Source organism: Callospermophilus lateralis, chromosome 1, assembly GCF_048772815.1.
Source record: "Callospermophilus lateralis isolate mCalLat2 chromosome 1, mCalLat2.hap1, whole genome shotgun sequence".
Taxonomy (NCBI): Eukaryota; Metazoa; Chordata; class Mammalia; order Rodentia; family Sciuridae; genus Callospermophilus; species Callospermophilus lateralis.
In genome coordinates, this window is record NC_135305.1 from 167,909,654 (window position 1) to 167,929,490 (window position 19,837).

The 19,837-nt window shown below is 47.5% G+C and overlaps 1 protein-coding gene across 1 annotated transcript in view; it reads left to right on the forward strand.

Annotated features, from left to right (window-relative positions):
- The window catches only part of LOC143387285 (leucine-rich repeats and immunoglobulin-like domains protein 1), a 125,567-nt gene that overhangs the window by 41,431 nt on the left and 64,299 nt on the right, over positions 1-19,837 (forward strand). The window contains exons 2-3 of the mRNA XM_077109088.1: positions 2,743-2,814; positions 10,918-10,992. Coding sequence (XP_076965203.1) covers positions 2,743-2,814; positions 10,918-10,992 — 147 coding nt within the window. The remainder of the gene's footprint in view (positions 1-2,742; positions 2,815-10,917; positions 10,993-19,837) is intronic.

The window sequence follows — 19,837 nt, forward strand, 5'->3', positions numbered from 1 at the left end:
GCCTATCATGGATTACTTTTTGTGTCCCCCCTCCCCCAAGCATTTAAAAGATTCTACTGGGCATAGTGGCATTTGGCTATGATCCCAGGGGCTCAGGAGGCTGAGGCAGGAGGATGTGAGTTCAAAGCCAGCCTCAGCAACTTAGTGAGGCTCTAAGCAACTCAGTGAGACCCTGTCCCTAAATACAATATAAAAAGGGCTGGGATGTGGCTCAATGGGTAAGCATCCCTGGGTTCAATCACCCCCCCCACCCCACCCCCCCGCAAAAAAAAAAAAAAAAAAAAAAGGATTTCCCATAAGGATTCCTATTTTGAGCCTTTCTGGAAAATGAAGAAGATTCACCTATCCTGGCTCTTGTTTCTGAAACTGAGAGCAAATGTCCCATTAGGTATACCCATGTCCTGGTCATTCTGCCAGCTGCACGAAGCACCTGCTCTTTGCATCTCTTGCTTCCATGGTTTCTGAGAGCTCTTCTCTCATGTCTCCTCCAGGTCATCTCTCACATTACCTGTGATGACATGAATTGTAGCCTGAGGCTTGCAGTGTCTTTACCTGTAGAAATGGTAGCCACCATCCCCCCACCCACCTGCCATGATAACCCTCTCAGAGTAGAAGAAAATCTCAGTCCTTTTTCGGACGAGAGGAATTCTCCCTTTGTGGGTTTTCTTTCTCAGGTCTAGCCTGTTGGTTTCTATGTACCCATTGATAAATACCCCGGCGTACCGGCAAGCTCGCACTTGACTTCAGTATCTGGCTTTAAAAGTCATCATCTGGGCTGGGGCTATAGCGCAGCAGCTGAGCGCTTGCCTAAGCGTGAGGCTCGGCGTTCAGTCCCCAGCACCACAGAACGCGTTTATCTATTTATTTATTTTTATGTCCATCTACAACTAAAGATATTTTTCAAAAGTTACCACCTTCAGTCTTTATGGCCTCTTAATTTCTGGACAAATGGCCTTTAATCCAGGCTGTGCCGCAAACACAGAGGTACCATTAGTTTCCAGTGCAGCTTGACTTTTATTTAGATGAATGTCTTCCATGTCACAGGGAAATGACTCTCAGTTCTAGGTTAGTATTGATTGAAATGTCTCTGGAGTAACCTTAAAAGATAGCTGCCACTTCGGTGACGTTTTTCAGAGGCAGACGTTAAACTCCTGATGACTAGGGCTGCTCATTGGCAGGAATGTCAGGGGAATGAATCGCTGAGATGAGAAACGTCAGCCTCCTCTGCCTGCCCGGGCTGCGTGGACTTAACTTTGGCAGCAGGAGTACCGAGTGAGAAGCTGGGGCTGATTTGGAGATCACATCTCGTGGTTTCTCTCCCCAAAGGATGAAGCTGGTCTGGGGTCTGGGTCGAGGCTGTGATTAGAAACTCAGCTGAGCATTGCCCAACCCCTTCTTTGGTCCTGGAGGGTACAGCTGGGGATGAATGGGAAGAAAGGTGTGATTCTGAGCTAATGAGACAGGTGGTACCACCCGAGAGGGCTGCTCCGCAGGCTTTCCCTGCCTAGGGTTCACGCCAGTGTGAATGTCTTAACACCTGGTTCCCTTCTCCTGTGTGACGATCGCAGCATGGGGATCCTGGGCTCATAAAGAGCCTTATAATAAATTCGGAATCTTGTAGTGTTCTTTTTGTAAACAACCACTCAGACTTCAGCTTTGTGTTTGAGCAATTTTGAGTCCTGAATTCTTGTTTAGACCAGGGTTTCTCAGTCTCAGGAGATAGTATTGACACATAGGGCTGGATATTTCCAGCCCCTGTGCACAGTAGGATGTTGAATAGCAGCCTTGGCCTTTACCCACCAGACACCAGAACCACCCGTTTGCCTCTGTCTTTATGCCAAAAATGCCTGTAGACATTGCCAGCTGTCTCCCCATGGTGGGGGGGGGCGGGGGGGGGGCAGGGCACATGGGGGGTGGGGGTAAAAATCATCCCTGATTGAGAACCACTGGCTTAGATAACAAAAGGCTTGAACCACCTTTTTTTCATTTCTTTACTGCTGTTTGATGTTAGTGCATTAGTCAAACATTAATAAAAAAATGTCATTAAGAATAGCCTTGATATGCGGGTAAATGGTTGGAGCTGGAGACTACCATGCTAAGTGAAATAAGCAAATCCCCTAAATCCAAAGGCCAAATGTTCTCTCTGATGTGTAGATGCTGACTCACAATAAGGGGTGGGGGGAGAATAGAAGTTCACTGGATGAGACCAAGGGGAATGAAGGGAAGGGAGGGGGATGGGAATAGGAAAGACAGTGGAGTGAATGGGACAGAACTTTCCTGTGTTCATATGTGAATACACGACCAGGGAAACTCCACATCATGTCCAACCATGAGAATGTCCATGTATGTATAAAAGAATAGCCCTGGACTTTTCAAAGTATTTGGTGCAGAGTATTTGGACCAGGACACCTTAATGTGGGTAGGGGTCTGGCTCACTTTAGGATTTCTTTACAGGTTGTTAGGTGATAAAATGATATTGCTTGAATCCATTGCCCCAGGTGGTTGGCATGTTCATTGCCTGGATTTCTGTGCCTTGTTTATGGATGCAAGTGGGCAGGAGAGGTATATTTGTAAATTTCAGTAGCAGTAATGTTACTTAAAATAATGCATGAGACAATGGGAATTATGAGGGAGAGCACTTGGATTTTTGGGGGGAGGGGTATGTGGGGAAGGATAAAATTTGTCAATTTGGGGCACAATGCCAAGTATTGATTATTATTTTTTTTTCCTTTCCTTTACCAGAAACCTGAGTTACAACAAACTCTCTGAGATTGACCCTGCTGGCTTTGAGGACTTGCCAAATCTACAGGAAGTGTGAGTGCTTTTCCTAAACCTCTGTCTGGTTGGTAGAGGGGTGGAGAGATCTTGGAGAAAATCCTTTCATTTTGCAGCATTCCTTACTCTCCGAGATGGGCAATGTAAGCCTGTGCGAAGGGGTATTTGCATCATTTTGACTTTACTGACAAATGACAGTACAGTTGTCTGTGGTCCACCACAGTCTGAAAATATCAAATGGAAAATTTCAGAAGTAAACAATTCATAAGTTCTAAATTGATGTGAATTATTATGAGAAGTGTGATGAAATCTTGTGCTCCTTTGCATGGTTCATGATTTACCCTTTTCCCCATTGTATCCATGCTGTATATCCTACCTTCCCGTTTGTCACTCGGTAGTCATCTTACTTTTCAGGTTGACTGTCATGGTACTGCAAGTTCAAGTAACTTGCTTGAGTTCAAGTAACTCTTATGTACCTAATAATGGCCCCCAAACTTGGCTGTGGTTTCAGAGTTGAACAAGAATTAAAATTGGGGCATTTCCTCTGACATCATCCGGGCTTCCACTTAACACTTCTTTGAGTGCCTTTTCTGTGCCGGCCACTGTCCTGGGTGCTGGGGGTACAGGATTGAATAAGACATGCAAATGGGGAAGGGGCTCAAGAGAGGAAGGTGGGGCACTTGACTCCGGCATAGAAATTTTGAGGGCACCCCAAACTCAGCAATCGAGGTAATGGCTATTTTGATGCAATGCTTAAAAAAAAAAAAATCAAAATTAATCCCCCCTCCCTCAAATATCTATGAGGATAAAAATATAAAAACTTTGAACTGAGGCAGAATCAGTACTACTGATCATTTTCATGTTGCCCAAAACACTCCAGCATGGCTTGACATAGCACAGTTGGTGACCCTGTCTGGATTTAAACTTTTTGGATATTTTGTTTATCATGGATTTTGCTTTGCATTCCCTCCCCTCCCCCCCCCCCGCCCCCTGCACCCCGCCCTTTACTAGGAATGAACCCTGGGGTGCTTAACCCCTGAGCCATATCCCCAGCCCTCTTTTATATTTTATTTAGAGACAGAGTCTCACTAAGTTGCTTAGGGCCTCGCTAAGTTGCTGAAGCTGGCTTTAAACTCGTGATCCTCCTGCCTCAGCCTCCCAACCCACCACCATTTTGACATTTAAAAAAAATAAACATTATTTTACTACATTCTTTGTGGATGCTTCAGAGGGTGCTCTCAGCGTCTGTCTTGCTAGCTCCCTCGTTCTTGTTCCTTGCTCACACAGGCTTTCGACTTGCATTGGGTTTTGCTCTCTTGACCACCAGCCTCTAGTTTCCTTGCTTCAAGAATTGAAGAGTGGAATCCCCCCACCCCCAGCACTGCCTTCCTGAGTGGGCCTTGTAAAGCCGAGGACATCTATTACAGACACAGTAGGGCGAAGTGGCGGGGGGGGGACCCTCGTTTTACTGGCAAGCAGAACTGGATTTTGACATTTGAGTTCTGGTTCTGCCCCTTGGGGTTCTCGTTTTGAGTCTGCGTCCCTGGACAAGTGATAGGTCCTCGGGGTTTCCTTTGCCTCCTCTGTGCCATCGACACAGTGAGACACCATCAGTATCATTGTAGTTATTAACTGAAGATGATGCTGGGCCCTGGCTATGGCAAAGGCTCACTGAGTATCATTTCTCTTCTGCTACTTTTGGAACTGGGCTGCCCTGGCTGAGTGCTCGTTTAGAAACACATTTTTGGAGACTGACAGGTTGAACCTTTTACCCACCGTGACTGCCTTCTCTCCCTGGTGCCACTCCCTGGACTCTCCAGAGATGGTGCCCGGAGCAGCAGAGCTCCTCACTGAAAGCCTGTGGGGCTATCCTGCGGGAATTCTGATGCTCCTGGAGATGGAAGGAGGTGTCAGGGGTGAGTGGTGGGGAGATGGGAAAGGATGTGGAGGCAAAGACAAAACAAACCAAAAAACCCTCAAGAATCACAGTTGATATCCCATTGCATCAGAATTAGCTGGGCCTGAGTGTTTCCCAGGGGGCAGCCAGTTCTCCCAAACCCTGCGGAGTGTCAGAGCCAGGGCTGGCAAAGGAGCCGGGGGTGGCTTAGCAGCGGTTTAGTTTTGGAGGCCCTCGAACCACATAACACTGTGGGCTGGTTAGAGGGAGAAAGCCAGCCATTTGGAGGCTCTTGGGGGACATGGGGGCACTTAGACAGCTGCTTCCAAGCCACACGGTCTGCACTGCCCACAGCCCTGAGGGCCCACCAGGGAGGGCCTCCACCCAGAGTGCTGGACGCCGAGGCTCTTCTATAATAGGAAGGCTATTTATACAGTCCTCCGTGAACACGGCGCTCAGCTCGCGTTACTGCTGCCTGGCTGAGACTGCTTGCTGTGGATACTCCTATGTGCTCGCCAGGGCCACTGACCTAAAATGTTCTAAGGGGCGAGAAAGCCTAGCCTGTGTCTGCTATTGGGTATTTATGGCTCGCTGTGCTGCGAGCATCTAAGCCTGCATGCACACGCGTGAGGAGAGCGCACGATGGTTGTATATTGGGCACAGGTGGGGAAGGGGTTGCTCTAAGGCACTATTTTTGGCTGTGAATCACTACCACCTGCTAGGCATTTCCCACGTATCTGTATCCTAAACCTTTATGTTTCATTATTTCAGCTGTAACCTGTCCAGACCCTATAAGGCTGGCACTTGTATTATTTTCATTGGTTGAAAAGGGAAACAAAGGTGCTGCAAGTTTTGAGAACGAGGAGGTATGACTTTAAAACACAAGCTGGCTGGGCTCAGTGGCTCACGCCTATAATCCCAGCAGCTCCAGAGGTGGAGGCAGGAGGATCGCGAGTTCAGAGCCAGCCTCAGCAACTTAGCAAGACCCTAAGCAACTCAGTGAGACCCTGTCTCTAAACAAAATATAAAAAGGGTTGGGGATATGGCTCAGTGGTTCAGTGCCCCTAGGTTCAATTCCTAGTACTAAAAAGAAAAAAAAAAAGAAAAAGAAAAAAAGAAAGAAAAGAAAAAGAAAACCCCCAAACCAAACTAAAACAACCAAAAAAAAAAAAAAAAATGCAAGCTGTGTAATCTCTTTGAAAAAATCCCTTTTCTGCCACTCTGTCTCAGTTTCTTCTTTTGGGGTGGGATGACCATTCCTATTTTCCTGAAAGGGTTGGCTTGCCATTCAGGTTTGCAACAGACCCTGGCACTGGGTCTGTATTCATCCTGATTATTGTATGCACTTGTTAAAGTGACCACAGCCAGTCCTCCCCATGTCCAAGGGTTTAGTGGCCATGGATTCAACCAACCTCTGATTGAAAATATTGGGGAAAAAAATTACATATACAAACTTTCCCCCCCCTGTGGTCATTCCCTAAAAATACAATGTAGCAACTATTTCCATAGCCTTTATGCAATGTTAGATATCATTCAGAGTAACCTAGAAGTGATCTAAAGTGTATATGAGGATATGCATAGGATTTATACAAATACTGCTACAGTTTTCTGTAAAGGTCTTGGGCATAGTTTGGTGAAAGGTGTTGGGGGGGGGGTTCCTACAGTTAACCCCACAGATACCAAGGGAGAGCTGTATATTCTTTGTCACTATACAAAAAATGATTTTATAAATTATGTATCATGAAGTCTTGCTAAAGCAATTATTTAGTATGTATTATTCTACAGTAGCTAAAGCATAACATCAGTTATTAATTCTCTTGAAATCATGTTCCTATGTGCTCCTGATGGCTTTCCTCCCTCTTAAGAAACAAAACCAAGCTGATGTGATGGTGCATACCTGTAATCCCAACTGCCCCAGAGGCTCAGGCAGGAGGATGGCAAGTTCAAGGCCATCCTAGGCAATTTAGGAAGACCCTGTCTCAAAACAGGGGCTGTGGCTCAGTGGTAGAGCACTTGCCTAGCATGCATGAGGCCCTGGGTTCAACCCCTAGTACCTTAAATAAATAAATAGGTTAATAAGTAAGGAGAAATAAAAGAAGAGAAATCATAGTTCCAGCCCACCTCCTGACTCGATTGTTAGTAGTTGGATCTGTGTCTCTAGTTGGAAGCAATTGAAACAATCATTCTGCCTACCAAGAACAAATTGGCGAAATAAATCAGTAAAGAAAAGGGTCCTTTTTAAAAAAAAAAAAAAAAAAAAAACAAAAACCACTCATACCAGCAGAGGACTACTCTGCAGCTGGCTGGAAGACTTGTGAAGACCTCCTCAAGATATATTACTGAGGGGAAAAGAGCAGTACAGAATAGCCCACAAGACACAAGCGTTTGTGTAAAATAAAAACACATGCACATCTCTCATAGCCTGCAGCAGGAGGTTCCTCTTGGAGGCAGGCCAGGAGACTGAAGGATACGGGAACTTTATTTTTCACTGTATACTCCCTGTATTCTTTTTTGAAATGGTTTGAAATCTTTACTGTGTGCCTCTATCAGCTGTTCAATCAATAGGTCTGGCAAAGAAAAAAAATGCTATAACTCCATAATACTCCTTGGGTGGGTTTTATATTGTTTGTTCAAAGCCAAACTTCATTAAGATAGTAAACGATGATGATGTACTGTGAAATGTCCTTTTGAACATTTAAATGTAACTTTTCCCTTGAACCGAGCTAAGTAAGTGTAAGTTTGGGGAGAAAACTCAGGGACCCACAAGTCCCTGCTGACCTTAAGGATCGAGTGGGTCAAGGTCTTGTCCGAGTTCTGCCCTGGGGTCAGGCAACCCTCGCAGCCCCCACTGACCTAACTTCCACCTCCGTCCAGCTCCTGGGTTGGGCCGTGATTCATTGTCTGATACATTTGAGGCACTTCTTGGTCCTGAATCATCAGGAAAAGTTTTATAGAAGCCAGATATTTCAGCAATAGTTTTAGGGCCTTTGATGGAAATCAGCTTCGTTTGGGGGCTGGAGGGAAGAAGTTAAGGTTGGGGGACGGGGTGCGAGACCGCATAGCCCTAGATAGTAAAAAGATTCCATTAGACACCCTCCTTAATCCCGAAAGTTTCTAACTTCGTGGAGACGGCTAAACATCCCGAGTTGCCTTTTCCCTCAAAGCTCCGGCTGTGTGCTATTTTTGACCAGTCTCTATTTCAGTCTGGCTAGAAGCTCTCAGAGTCTCAAAGCTGAGTTTGGCCTCTGTGGCCTCCTGAGGATCTCATTCTCCTTTCAACAGGGATGGATAGAGGATCGGGGAGGGAGCCAGTGCTCGGTGGAGCAAGTAGACGTCCATTGCACCAGCAGTTTTTTTTTTAAGTAGAAACAATCCCAAAATAAGCAATCCTTGCAGTTCCTCTCCTCTGAGCTCCAAATGTCCTGTTCCTACATCGTGCAGCCCTGTTGAGTTTAGAGCCTGCTATTTCTGACCCAGCCTGTGGACTTGCGGATACTTGTCCAGATGGATGCCCCATTAATTGGTAGCCCTGCTCCACTGTCCCTGCGTACTCTATGTACAGCAGTTCTGTCAAGATGGGAAATGTCATCACGCCCTTTTTCCATGTTCCTTTATTTCTGTGAAATTGGGGTGGAGCGATTTGTCATATGTACAGTAGGTGGCCTGAGACCAGGCTCATTAGCCGGAGTTTTTACATACTCAGCTTTAGGTTCAAATTCAAATCAAGGCAGGAAAACAACTTCAATGTTACCTAAGGGATTAGGAGCTTTCCGGCCAGCCCCATGCTTCTTGGCTTGTTTGCTCGCTGCTCTCTTCTCTGATTTGAGGTCACTGTTCATCTCTTGGCCATGTCCCCCTGGCTGGTTACTTAAACTGACTTGGGAAATGAGTGTCATATAGGAAACAGCAGTAGTACCCGGAACCTAACTCAAAGTTGTTGTGATGATCACTTTACGTAATATATACAGGGGTTTCGCTATAATCATAAAGAAACAAGCCGGGCGTGGTGATGCATGCCTGTCTTCCCAGCAGCTCAGGAGGCTGAGGCAGGAGGATCGCAAGTTCAAAGCCAGCCTCAGCAATTTAGTCAGGCCCCGAGGAACTCAGTGAGACCTTGTCTCTAAATAAAATACAAGATAGGGCTGGGGAGGTGGCTCCGTGTTCGAGTACCCTCTTAGGGGGATAATGATAATTAAAAAAAAAAAAACAAAAAAAAAAACCAGAGGATAGTAGTTAAGAACCCAGACTTTGGGACCAGATTTCCTGGGCCACTGCTATCTCCTGCTAGTGATGTTGGCCCAATTATTTAACACCTCTTATTTCCATGGACACATTCCTGGGACCCACTTCTAGGGTCCAAAAGATGAGTCCATAGGCTGAAAACCTCTTAGAGCTTCATCTGGCAGATAGTAAGCCTTTGGTTAAGTTATCTGCTACTCTTCTTATTACCTCCTCTTCTGTATGAGAGTCAACCTCCAGGAGAGACCTTGGTGGTAGCAGGCGCCTGAGCTGAGCTTTCCTTGCTCTGGGGAAACCGGAGGGTGTCCTCTGGTGATAAGTGGGCTCATAGGTACTGTGAAGTCTTCCTGGTCACGATTAGGACTGATGGAGAGTTTTCAGTACCGCCATGGGAAATGGATCCTGCAGCAGGGCTGGGAGAGATGAAAGGTAGAAGCAGAAACCATCTGATTCAGGGGACCGTCAGATAACAGACTGTTAAAGTAATTAATTGCCTATTTCAACACACAAACAAGGGCTCTTTAAGTGGAGAAAGGATTTGCCACATGATACGGATCTGCTTTCTCTCTGCCAGATGCTTCAGTCATGAAGCTATTGAAACAGGCATTCTGTGTCCTACGGCCCAGTAATTGCCAAGCCTCATCCCTAACCGGCTTTGGCACCGAAGAAAGCAAATGGGATAATTCAAGGCCTTTCTTTCTTTCTTTTTTTTCCCCCTTCTCCTATTCATTTCTGTAAAAGATGGCAGACAACCAGATGATTCTGTTCAGGCGGAGGCGGGTTCTCTACTTGGATGAATACAGCTGTCATGCCAGTGGCTTCTTTTCAGAGAGTGCCCTGTGTGTAAGATGTACCTCCCTTAAAAAATCGAGAGCAAGATAATCCAGTCTTATTCCCTCGACTTTGCATCTCAAGTACAATTTCTTTCCAGCCCGTCACCCGGCAGAATGCCTGGACACTGCTTTGGCTTTCCTGAGGTTTCTTGGGCTCACATTGCAAGTCTGATTTTTGGATTCTCTTCCCAGATTTGGAAATACATGTCCATGTAAGGAGGCCAGATTGTACAGCCCTCTGGGGGCAGACCAGGCAAGCTGTGTCCGCGGGCTTTCCCTTCCATTAAGAGATATCAACGGTGCAAAGAGAGATTCAGAACCTTCCAGCAGGAAGGGAACTTGGAGAGCACATCCTGTCTGCAGAGGGTTTTCACAATGTCTGTGTGCAGAAAGCATGTGTGTATGTTTGTTTTCCTGGAAGACCATCCAGAGACTCCATCAGAGTCCAGAGAAGCTGGAACCTCAAATGGATGAGCGTCTCTGAGTCCAGCCCCTTTGTTATTTCATACTAGGGGCATCGAAATAATCGGTCCCATATGTCACCCCAGCACCTCAGAACCCCACACGAGTGAGCCAGTGGGCTCCAGCTTTCTGTTCCTGCATGTTGCCCTGTGGTTCTTGGGGCCACACTTGACCTGAACCTGTATCTGGGCCTATTCTCACTACTCGATGTCTGTTAGTCTTGATTTCTTTTCTGAGCTTGATTTAGTGTTAAGTTCTTACCAGGGGTGTGAGGAATAGTTAGGCTTTGTGACTTCGTAGGACTTCTCTCTCTTTTAAAACTCACTTGTGGATTCTTTTATTTCACCACCTCCTGTGGTGAATGCAGTAGTGGGTTTCTATTTATCTATCATCTATCTATCTATCTATCTATTTATTTATTTTTTGGTAGCTGGATTGAACCCAGAGTGCTTAACTACTGAGCCACATCCCCAGCCTTTTTATATTTTATTTGGAGGCAGGGTCTCACTAAGTTGCTTAGGGCCTCACTAAGTTGCTGAGGCTGACTTAGAACTCATGATCCTCCTGCCTCAGCCTCCCAAGCTACTGGGATGACAGGTTTGCGCCACCTTGCCTGGCTCATGGTGGTTTTGATTGGCCTTGTATGTTTGTGTTTCTACACGCCTAACTCAAGTGCTCCGTATGATCCATTCCCTCTTGCTTTTGTTACAGGTACCTCCATAACAATGAGTTGACAGCCATACCGTCCCTGGGTGCTGCCTCTCCACATGTGGTGTCTCTCTTTCTGTGAGTAGTGCCATCTGGGGGCTCTGGGCCGTGGTGGGGCCGTGGTGGGGCTTGCTGACACTGGTGGCAGGAGAATTTGTGGTGGCGTGCTTGCTCACTGGTGAAGAATGACCTTCATCACGGAAAATGCCTCGTTTGCTGTTCTGGGGTTTTGCAGAATCAAAAGCTGGAAGTTTTGCCCCCCACACCCCTTTTTTCCAGCAGGGCTGGGGATGGAACCTCGGGCTTCACACCTGCTAGCTAGGCAAGTGCCCTACCATTGAGCCACATCTGCAGCCCTTGACTTGTCTCCCGTTTGGGGGACGCTAGGACTTTTCTACTTGCTCTCTGACCCATGAAGTTGCAGCTCGGGTGAATAAACTGGAATTAAAGGAAGCCGTGTGAATTATAAGATAGCAGGCTCAGCCCTGTGCCAGTGAATTTGGACTGAGACTCAGTTTACTTTTAGGGCTCTAAAAAAAAATTATATATATGTATATAATAAAATAAATAAAATAAAATTATTATATGTATATAATAAAAAATAATAAAGTGCCCCCTGGCTTCAGAAATCAGCAGAAAAAAGAGGAATTCATTGTCATGGTCAATGACAGACTGAAGTGAAATCTGTGTGTTCTTACAGAGCAAACCAAAAAGGACATACAGGGTTTTAACCAAAAACACAGTGAGGAAGCCCTGGGGTACGATCATTTGAGCTGTTTGCCTTTCCTGGGGACGGGGCACCTGGCCTGGCCCTGCTCCTGAAGCCTGACAGGTCTTCCCAGTTGGAAGTCCAGCTATGCGCTTCGCCAGATTTTTAGGGCAGCTTCCGGAGCAGAGCACCCCCTTCCTACTGAATTTCCTGTCCACACTGCAGTCCTGCGCATTTTCACTTTATCTTGATTTTGCTGGTTTTACAATTCATTCGCTCACCTGTGTGCATCCTTTTCTCTGGAACCCTGGAATCAGGAGGCTGAGCAGGGGGATTCGGCAGGAAGGCACTATTAATAAGATCTTGGGTTAGCGCATCGATCTTGGATTTTGGCTGGCTGCGGGCCTTGTTCAGGGAGCGCCGGGTCCTTGTGAAACACGCTCTGGAGCTGAACCCTTTTCGAGGCTCCTGAGGGTTCTTCAAGAAAGCCTGGGGAGGGGCGGAGTGGTGGCTCACAGTATCCCGGACAGTTGACGTCATCTCTGAATCTCATTAAAAAAAAAAAAAAGGTGATCCTGACTTTTTTTTGGAGGGGTGGGGTACTGGGGATTGAACCAGGGCACTCTACCACTGAGCCACATCCCCAAACTCTTATATTTTGAGATATGGCCTCACTAAGTTGCCCAGGCTGGCCTCAAACTTGCTATCCTCTTGCCTCAGCCTCCCGAGTCACTGGGATTACAGGTGGACAGGGCCAGGCCTAGAGGGGAGCAGAACATACATGAAGCACTTGCTATCATGCGAGTCACCTAGCAAGTATGTGATACTTGGTGGCTCTTAATGGTGGCTGGTTCTCACATAACTCCTTGGGTCTTGGTGAGACCTCACTGTAGGGCCACAGGCGTTGTGGGAAGGTCTTTGTTCCCTGTGAAGGAATAAAAACTGAAAGCAGGAAAACCATGGCCCTTGAAGTACGAGCAGAGGGTTCACTTTCTTTCTGTGCCCACTTGTTCAGTGCACAGCACCTGCAAGGTGCCTAATCGTGGGCTAAATTAAATGAGTCAGCCTTTGGTGAGGCGAGCTGGGGATGTGGAAACCCCCAGAGTGTTCCTCCAGCCAAGTGCACGGAGATGCTGGTGAATCCTGAGAGCCCAGGTTGTGCACCAGCAGTGTCGTATCCACACCAGGCCCATTAGAAATGCAGGGCCACAGTCGGTTGTCATGTTGCCTGCCTGTCATCCCAGCAGCTCGGGAGCCTGCAACAGGAGGAGGGCGAGTTCAAAGCCAGCCTCAGCAAACTCGATGCGCTAAGCAACTCAGGGAGACCCTGTCTCTAGATAAAACTCCAAATAGGGCTGGGGATGGGGCTCAGGGGTCGAGTGTCCCTGAGTTCAATCCCTGGCACCCACCTACCACCACCACCACCCAAAACAAAGAAATGCAGGGCCACATCCCCCAGAACCACATTTAACAAGCTCCCAGGCCATTCGCCCAGTCATTCCCCCTTTTCTCGCTTGGTGAGGGAGCCAGCACTGCAGAGCCTATCTTGGAGTTGCCAGAGAAGAAGGTGCGGCTCCCCGAAGGTCTGCTAAGTTGCAAAATATGGAGAGGTAGAACCGAGATGGGACCCGTGTGTCCTTCCAAGGCTTCTTTGTCCACCCCCTGCCCTTGGTGCAAGGAGCATGGCAGGTGACTGTGAGCTACCCCATGCCAGAGGCAGGAAGGCCCCCAGCTTGCCCCCCGGGCCTGTGGCACTTGAATCACGCCTTGCTCTGCTGACTAAAAATACATTTCTGTTCCCTGGCCCCAGTGCCAGTAGCAGTGGGGCTGTCTGGCCTTGTTCCTGCTATTCCATTAGACAGCGTTGAAATATGTACAGCAGAGAGAGAGAGAGAGAGAGAGAGAGACTCCCTTCTCACTCCGACTCAGTTTTGGAAAATGCAGGTTAGCTTTGGCAACCTCTCTGGCCTGAAGTCAGCCTCCCTCTGACTTGGGCGGTGATTTCTCTGAGACAACAGAAACGGAAGGGTCTTTATTTTCATTTTCTCGGAGGTTCTCAGACTGGTCGCCTGGACCCAGTGTCTGCAGGTGGTTAGGTTAGCAGGGTGACCTCTGGGGAGCAGGAGTCTAGATGATTTTGCGGTCACCCTGCATGCATTTCTGGGTTTCCTTTGTGGCCTGTGTGAAGGATGGAGGAGAGAACAACAGAGGATGAGCAGAGAGTGGATGAGGGTCACTTTGTAGCCAGAGGACATCTTTCCCATTCTGACCCAACAAGGCCTTTGGCATCTCCATCCACCAAGTGGTGCCCATTGATCAGCTTAGAAGAACATGGGTTCCTGATAGGTACTGTTGCCTTGCAGAAATTTAGAATTAAAATGTGCCCTATGTTCTGTGAATATTTATTAGGTGTCTCCTGTGCCCCGTGAAGTTGTGTCCCGGAGACTGTCCCAAGGTGACGTGGGAGCACTGACACATTGTCTGAAAATGTGCTAATAGTTACAAACTTCGTTCTTGCTTGCTTGTGGCAGTGGGGATGGAACGCAGGGCCTCTCACATATTCGGCAAGTGCTCTACTACTGAGCTGTACCCTGACATCTAAGAGTCCTTAGTCCGTCAGTATTTTATCCCATCCCCACTTTTGGTACCAGGGATGGAACCCAGGAGAGGTCAACCACTGAGCCCCATCCCCAGCCCTATTTTGTATTTTATTTAGAGACAGGGTCTCCCTGAGTTGTTTAGAGCCTCGCTAAGTTGCCGAGGCTGGCTTTGAACTCACAATCCTCCTGCCTCAGCCTCCTGAGCTGCTGGGATTATAGGCATGTGCCACCCTGTCCAGTGGTTTGTTTCCCTTTTTTGAGCAGGTGGAGGATCAGAAAAGTAAGCAAAATATGATTACTGTGAGGCCATGTGAGTTCGAGGAGACAACTTTATTGCGACAGGTTTATAGGCTAATGCAGAAAGGAAAAGGGGAGACCTGGTGTGTATCCTTCTCTGCCTCCGATGCAGGTGTGACCTGGGGCAAGTTCCTTTTTTCTTTTTTGTTGAATCGGGCATCGATTTCTTGGGTAACCCAGAAATCGGGGGCAGGGGCAATGTCACTGAAGACATGGTTGGTCCCTCTGTCCAGTAGCTGCTCTTGGTACTTGGTGTCTTTTAGCAGAAATAGCAGATTTGTGGTTTTCAGCTCAGACACCTGTCATCCTAGACTTAGCCTCTGGAGCTGAGCTCTTCATCTCGGTCACACAGGCAGACCCTGGGTTCTCAGACTCCAGTTCCCTTCTTTGCTGGGTGTCCCCCTTGGAAGGGTCTCCTGGGAAGAGGTTTAGTTTGGTGCCTGGCTTTAATATCAGGGCAGAGAGAGAGAGAGAGAGAGAGAGAGTTTTGGGAACTGGGGTCCTACAGCACAATTTCAATTGGTTAATACTTTCTGATTAAAGGGATCTAACTCAATTAAAGTATTTGTCAGAGAGCAGATTTATTTGCATCTTGTCCTGAGGATAACACCAGAGCCATTTGTCCTTAATAACAGAAAGCATAAAACTCCAGGAAAGCTTTTAATAGGATTGGGTTGGAGCGAGGGCGCTAATTTCATAAAAATAGTTCTCAGAAAAAGAAACAGCCTTTTGTTAAATGGGAGCAAAGTCTGCCAGTCGAATTTCACATTTGAGATTTTTTTTTTTTTTTTTAATTCGAAGTCCAGGAAACTCAAGTTACGATTCCCACGGCAACCGTAATTTTGTCTGAGGCATACGCGACATTTCTGCTAAAGGAACATTTCTGCTTTTCCTGCGGCAGTTCTGTACTTGCGCCATGGAGGAGGTTGGTTGCGGTGTGGAGGACTGATTGGTTTTCGGTCCTGGGAGGAAAGCAGGCTGAAAACCGATTTTCGCTCTGAACCCCACGCAGAGGCCGCCCTGGCTATGTCTGCCCGGCTTCCTCTCCAGGTGGTGGGGGTACCTGTCAGAACTTGCCTTTTCACCCCGCCACCTCCTTTGCTCTCCCCCACCTGTGTCCACCAGGTGGGAGATAAAAACAAAAACCAGGTTGACACAGTGACTTTGTGAAATTGCTGTCAAAATTCCTTAGGGGTGTGTGGGTGTTTGTGGGGGGGTGTGTATGTTTAAATATTTCTTATCTTAAAAAAAAATTGGGGAGGGCAGTTACTGCGGATTGAACCCAGGGGCCCTTAACCACTGAACCACATCCCCAACCCCCCAACCTTTTTTTTTTTTTGTATTTTATTTAGAGACAAGGGTCTCACTTAAGTTGCTGAGGCTGGCTTTGAACTCGTGATCCTTCTTCCTCAGCCTCCTGAGCTGCTGGGATGACAGGTGTGCACCACTGCACTTGGGCTCTTTGGATTTTTTTGATTAAGATAAAATTAATGAACTCAACATTTCAACTCTTTTTGAGGTATACAGTTCAGCTTTTAGTACCTTCTCAATGGGGTCCAACCATAACCAGTATCTAATGCTAAAACATTTTTACCACCCCCAAAAGAGACCCCCTTCCCCACCCCCTACCCGCCAGCATTCACTTCCTGTATCCCCTTCCTTTCAGTCTCTGGTGTCCTCGTATCTGAAAATGTTATTTGCTTTTTTTTTTTTTTTGTACCAGGGATTGAACCCAGGTGTATTTAACAACTGAGCCACATCCCAGCCTTTTTTATAAAAAAATAATTTCATTTCTAAATATTTCTTGCTGAGTTGTTGAGGTCTCACTAAGTTGCTAAGGCTGTCTTTGAACTTGCCATCCTCCTGCCTCAGCCTCCCCAGCTGCTGCAATTACACGCATGGGCCACTGTGCATGGCTGGCATTTGCTTTTGAGGAAAATTTTTCTCTCCTGTTAACAAATGTACCTGGAAGACTTAGAGTATGAATAAATTAAATAAAAATACCTGAGATGGTTCTAAGTCCTCTAATTTGCTGTGACCTCTTAGCCAAAGAAAAACGGATTAAATAAAAGGGATGGGATATTTAACATCCTAGTAAATTTTAAGTCCTAGAGAATACAGCCTGGGAGGAAACCAACCTGGTGTCCTGTGGGTGACCTCTCTCATAGTGAGGGAAATGTGGAGCTAGAGAGATCACTGGCAGCAACCGCCTGAGCCCTCTTCCTGGCTGGATCTGCTAGTGACGTATAATCAATGGGAATACCTAACTCTCTAGCAAACCCTCTAGAAAAAAAAAAAAAGAGAGAGAGAAAGATGAGATCAATCTTCTTTACAGTCTCCTTAGTGCAGAGATCAATTCACATTAAAGTGTAATTAAAGAGCAGGTCTTAGAGGGGAGGCAGCCACAGGAGCCTCTACCCCCCAGGGCTGGGTGAATAATTAAAGTCCACCTAAGGGCTCAGCCTGCAAGCAAGGGGGGAAAGAGACCTAGACTTTAATTTTGGAAAATTAGTCTTGGCCTCGGGACCTGAGCTGGGACTGTCGGTAATTAGTCTTGAGGCACAGGTGAAATCATACTGAGTAATAAATAGTTGCTAGCATTCCTCAAACTGACTACACGTGCACACGTGTGCCTGCCTGCGTGGGGGCTGGAACATTTATTCTTGCCTAAGGAGTGAGAATAAATGAGGCCTTTCTCTTCACTCCCCTGCAGTTAAAGCTTCCTAATATATAGCATTCCCCAAAAGGCCAGCCTTTGCAGACATCGTGAAGATTCATGTGAAAAATCATCTCTTGAGTGTGCTGTTTATCCCTGGAAGTGTGAAATAATAGTTGTTTTCAAAAATTGAGTGGTACTCTCAGATGGTGGAGCTCTGTGAATGTATTCAATGTAGAACCTGTGGCCACAGTTGAGGTGGGTATTTTTTTTTTCCCACGATAAAGAACCATACTCTCCTTCTGGTGGAGGGATTGCCTGCTGGACCATCCGCCAATTAGATTGAGAGAAGACTAATCAATAACCAAGTGTGTTAGGAAATATGGAAATGAGCCAGGTGGGGGTGGTGCACACCTAGAACTCCCTCTCTCCCCCCCAGTCTCTTGGAAGGCTGAGGCAGGAGGATCACAAGTGTGTGTGTGATGCTGGGGATTGAACCCAGGGCTCGTGCATGCCAGGCAAGCTCTGAGCTATATCCCCAGCCCAGGATCTCGCAAGTTTGAGGCCAGCCTCAGCAACTTAGTGAAACCCTGTCTCAAAAAATAAGAAAGGCACCAAGTGCGGTGGCGCACGCCTGTCATCCCTGCGGCTTGAGAGGCTGAGGCAGGACGATTGCAAGTTCAAAGTCAGTTTCAGCAGTCTAGTGAGGCACTGAGTAACTCAATGAGACCCTGTCTCTAAATGAAATATCAAAAAGGTCTGGGGATGAGGCTCCGTGGTTAAGTGCCCTTGGGTTTAATCTCTGGTACCTCCCGCCGCCCCCCCCCCCCAAAAAAAAGGCTGAGGATGTAGCTCAGTGGCATGGTACCCCTGGTGTCAATCCTCAGTACTGCAAAGGAAAAATAAGAAAAGTGTGGAAACAGATCCTCCCCCACGCCCTTCTGAACAGGCCTCCTCTGCACGGCCACCCCATTCGGCCTTCCTGCTAACGGAAGGCCCGTCCATTTGTGTCGAGGTAAAAGTCAACCCTACCTGGGCCATTTCAGTGTGATTGCTCCGGCAGTGAAACCCACCTCATCAAAATGTAGAGTTCATAGTGACTCCGGCCACTTTAGGAAGAAACTGGGTAAGGCTGGTTTGAGGAGGCCCCAGTCCCAGCTTATGCAGGGGCCTTGTTCTTTGAGCAGCCCCAAGTCCATTAGGTCCCCACCCCCCAGAGGGAAGATATGGCCATAGTGTGTGTGTGTGTTTTAAAACAGTACGAAAAACAAAAACAAACTTCTTAAATGGAGACTGCGCTTCCTCTCTGCATCTTTGAAGATGTGCTTGCTTTTGCCCAGATTTTGTTGGTCTCATTGTTCTGGAGTTCCCTCTAGAGATCAGGGGCTTCCCCTCCCCAGTAGCCAGGTGGCTCTCCGACTGGAGTTTCCTTCAGAAACACCTGGAGAACTTGCTGAGACTGCTGGCCCCGCCCTACTCCAGGCTCAGTTGATGGTGGAGGTGGTGGTAGGAGAGGATTTGCTTTGCCCACGTGTTCCCAGATGATGCATCTGCTCTTGGTCTGGGAGCTGCTGCCTGGGGGCGGGGCGGGGCGGGGGGTGGTGTCAGAGCCCCAAGTCTCACTTGTCCTTCCCAGGCTGCTTGGGCATTGGGAGACAGTAAATGATTTGGACAGTTCACTGTGTGGTGTCAGGCATCTGTTTAGAACAGTGGGGCTCTGAAGCCTTGGTAAAGCAGTCACTTCTAGTCCCCCCCCCCCCCCCCCCCGCAAATATTTTTAGTCATAGATGGACATAATACCTTTATTTAATTGATTGATGGATTGGGTACCTGGGGATTGAACTCAGGGGCAATTGACCACTGAGCCACACCCCAGCCCTATTTTATATTGTATTTAGAGACAGGGTCTTGCTGAGTTGCTGAGGCTGGCTTTGCCCTCAAGTTCCTCCTGCCTCAGCCTCCCAAGCCACTGGGATTACAGGCATGCGTCGCCGCACCCAATTTATTTATCTATCTATCTGTTTATTTATTTTTGTATTACAATTCTTAATACACCCTTATACCATAATTTATCCTATCTCTGATTATTTATTTTTATGCAGTGCTGAGGATCAAACCTAGTACCTCACATGTACTAGGTGCTCCACCACTAAAGCAGACCTTCTGAGGAGAGTTCTGGGCTGGGGTGGTGCCCCTCATCTAGGTACCATGGGCAGAACACACCTGGCCGGAGACCCTGGGCCATCCCAAGTTTGTTTCTGCTGAGTTTGCTGTTTACTGGTGACCACTCAGGGCTTCTCTGCAGACTTTCCCCAGTTACTCCAGAGGCCGGGACTCCCTGAGCAGCTCCCGTGGGCAGGAGGCTTGCTGTTAGCCTCACTGTGGGCACAGGTGTCTCCATTCACAGGCTGCGGCCCAGCCCCAGAGGTAGCTCTAACAGAACCTTCCTTTCTGCCGATTTTCAGTTCCCAGATATCTGGCAGGACTTTGTCCTCACCTAAGTTTTAAAAGGCACCTCTTTGTTCCAGGTGGAAGTTCAAAAGAGTGTGGGTGAGCAGGGCCACTCTGCCTTGCCATTGGGAGGTCATCAGTGGGCCAAAGAGGTGGAAGGACAGTGGAGGAGGCCCAGGCTGGTTTGTGGTGAAGGCCCTGGGTTCTCTC